Below are 3,140 nucleotides of genomic sequence, written 5' to 3'. Positions count from 1 at the left end.
TCATTTTATTTTCAAGAGTCTCCTCAATGCCTCCTTCACCTCCTTATTCCTCAGGCTGTAGATCAAGGGGTTCAGCATGGGAGTCACCATGGTGTAGAGCACCACAGCCCATTTATCTGCTCCTCTTGAGCTGTCTGAGCTGGGGAATAAATACATAAAAAAGGATGCCCCATAGAAGATGCTGACAGTGGTGAGGTGGGAGGTGCAGGTGGAGAAGGCTTTGCACTTGCCCTCTGCTGAATTGATGCTCAGGATGGTGGCGATGATGTCCATGTAGGACACCAGGACAACCAGGATGCTGGACACACCAAAGAGAGATGCTGCAGTGGTCAGGATGATGCGGCTGAGGGTGGTGTTGGAGGTGGAGAGAGAGATGAGAGGGGAAGTGTCACAGAAGAAGAGGTTGATGGCGCTGGAGCTGCAGAAGGACAGGGTGGACATGCTGATGGTCTGTCCCATGCCATTGGTCAGACCCATGAGGTACGAGCCAGACACCAGCTGGAAACAGCACTTTGGGGCCATGACAAGGGGGTAGAGCAGGGGATGGCAAATGGCCACGTAACGGTCATAGGCCATCGAAGCCAGCAGGAAGCATTCTGTTATCCCAAAGAGATCAAGGAGGAAGACCTGAGCCACGCACCCAACATAAGCAATGCTCTTCTTCTCTGACATCAAGTCAACCAACATCTTGGGGGTGATGATGGTGGAGAAACAGAGGTCTACAAAGGCCAGGTTGGCCAGGAAATAATACATGGGGGAGTGGAGGTGGGGGCTGGCCCTGATTAAGATGATGATGCCCACGATGGTGACAAGGTAGGTGAGCAGGAAGAGCAGGAACAAGTTGCCCTGAGTCACCGTGTCCTCTGTGAAGCCCGCCAGGCTGAACTCGGTCACTTGGGTGCAATTGCTTTGTGCCATGGGCTGGATGGTGCTTTCTGTGTGAGCTCCTGCCTGCAGGTTTCTTCTCCAACAGGCAGGGATGTCCCAGGTGGAAAAGCCTCTGTGTGGTGGGAGCTGCTCAGAGAGAGCCCTGCAGGATGTAAAGGGAGAGTTCAGGCACAGACCAATGAGGAAGAGCTTGGTGAAAGTCCTGTCCCAGCACAGGCAGAACAAAGGGGTGCTCAAGCAGTTAAACACCATGGCACAACGTGGTGCCTGCTGCTCTGGCTCTCCTTGAGATGTTGAGCAATGACCTCTGTGGAAACCAATGGGGAGGCTGCACACCCGAGTAGCTTTACCTTAGTGCTGCACTTCATCGCCTGTGTTAGTGCTCAGTCTGGGGCTTGGAGTTCATCCGGCTCAACCTGGAACACAGGGAAATGTGGTGCTTTCACAGTGCAGAGATCATCCTTCATCCCCTCATGGCCATTTGCCAACCACCCGCTTCTTCCCTCTCTGCTTGGGTTTCTTCCAAACTGGAATGAATTCCTGACCTATGGAAAGCCCAGGTTGGACAGGGCAACCTGCTCTAGTAGATTTTGTCCCTGCCAATCCCAGGTGGTTAGAACTGAGTGAGATTTAAGGTCCCTTCCAACACAAGCCATACTATGATCCTATGCAACCTTACACAATGGTTAATATTGGTTTCCCCTCCCTCCTGACACACTCTTTCAGATCTAAAACCTTTTCATGGTTCTTCAACCTGTTCCTTGAGTCTCCAATAGAAATGGACAAACCGCTGAGCTCCCCAATCTTTTCCTGAACACATGTTTTGGGGGAAAAAAGTCACTTTTGGACCTGTCTCATCTCAGCAATGGGGAGCACCCTGAGTGTCCTGTACAGGAAAGCTCTGTACAGGAGGGTGTTCCCCATGAGGGTGATCTCCAAAGCTGCCTTCTCAGCAGCAGCGTGGGGAGGACACAGCACAAGCAGCTCCCTGGGAAGCCCAGAGCATCATCAAGAAGCCCAGGACCCTGCAGTAGGGCAGGAGATGGAGACAGGAGCTGCTGCTTGTTGGCAAGAGAGAACCACAGCAGAATGATGGGCTGAAAGATGCTGCCCCCTCACTTACCTCTCAGCTCTGTCTCTGCTGCCCTCCTGATGCTCTCAGAGATGGATGTGAAGATGAACGTGCCTGGAGCTGTGCAGGGAGCCTGGGAATGAACCAGCATCAGCAACTCCCTATTTCATGTGATGTGGGGATGTGGGACTGTGAATGTCTTTGGGCCCCAGGAGGTGACAAAGCCCACAGCAGGTCATTATCTCTTCTCTGTGCTGCTTGGTTTGGAGAAGTGTACCCAGAGGAGATGACCTCAGCTTGAGTGAGCAACAGGGCTTTGGGCTCCCTTAGAGCAAACCACAGAACAACCCCACCTTTCACATCCACTTCTGGAGCATTTCTGAGGCAGTTACAGCTGCACAAGGGGCATGGTTGACGTTATTATGGCAGGGAGCTGAGGGGGCACCTCACCAATGGTAGCTGGTACCAGAGTCATCAGCAATGTCAGGCACTGCAGGCAACGAGTCAGCTTTCCACCCGTCTTCAGCTCCTTGTACTCAAAGCATAGCTCACAAGTTTGGCTGCAAAGAGCCAACAGAAGATCGTGGTAACCTTGCTATTGGTGAGGTAAATGCTGTCCACTACTTCCTGTCCAAGCAAACATCAATGCTCACATCACCCAAGGCACTCAGGTTGGCCAGGCTTAACTTACCCTTAGTACATCCATACTGGTTACTCATGGTCACTCTCCTGTCCTTCCTCTGCCTGGAGACGGCTTCCTGAGAAATTTGGTTCTTAATCTCATGGGGGACCGAGGTAGCCCCAGTCCTTGTCCTCTCCTGGATGATGACATTCACCTTCTTCTACCCATCATGCTGGAAGCACAAGAGACAAAGGAGAGCCTGAGGGAGAGGTGCCCAAATGTAGAAGGAAGGAGATGTGAAGGAAGAGATGAGGAGTGTGGTAAAGGAGTGAAGTGGGCAGCAACAGGGGAAAAGGGCCCTTCTGAAGGGATGCTTTAGGGTTGCCCCTGTCGCTGGTGGCTCTAATGGATGCTCCCAAGCCCATCACAGAATCCCAGAGAGGTTTGTGTTGGAAGGGACCTTAAAGCTCCTCCATTTCCAAGTCCTGCCACGGGCAGGGACCCCTTCCACTGGAGCACCTTGCTCCAAGCCCCTGTGTCCAACCTGGCCTTGAGCAC

The 3,140-nt window shown here is 52.6% G+C and overlaps 1 protein-coding gene across 1 annotated transcript; it reads right to left on the bottom strand.

The window, feature by feature from the left end:
* Positions 1-1,008, bottom strand: LOC136016859 (olfactory receptor-like protein COR4). Its single transcript, XM_065684559.1, has one exon. It carries the CDS (start codon positions 916-918, stop codon positions 1-3), a length of 918 nt encoding a protein of 305 aa, XP_065540631.1. The 5' UTR covers positions 919-1,008.
* Positions 1,009-3,140: the final 2,132 nt, after the last annotated feature.

This window comes from Lathamus discolor, chromosome 6 (genome assembly GCF_037157495.1).
Source record: "Lathamus discolor isolate bLatDis1 chromosome 6, bLatDis1.hap1, whole genome shotgun sequence".
In the NCBI taxonomy this organism is placed as follows: Eukaryota; Metazoa; Chordata; class Aves; order Psittaciformes; family Psittacidae; genus Lathamus; species Lathamus discolor.
The sequence above is the reverse complement of the archived record's forward strand: the minus strand, read 5'-3'. Positions and strand labels throughout refer to the sequence as shown.

Bases quoted from the DNA above. Each gene is read 5' to 3' on its own strand.
- LOC136016859 (XM_065684559.1), bottom strand. From the start codon at position 918: ATGGCACAAAGCAATTGCACCCAAGTGACCGAGTTCAGCCTGGCGGGC.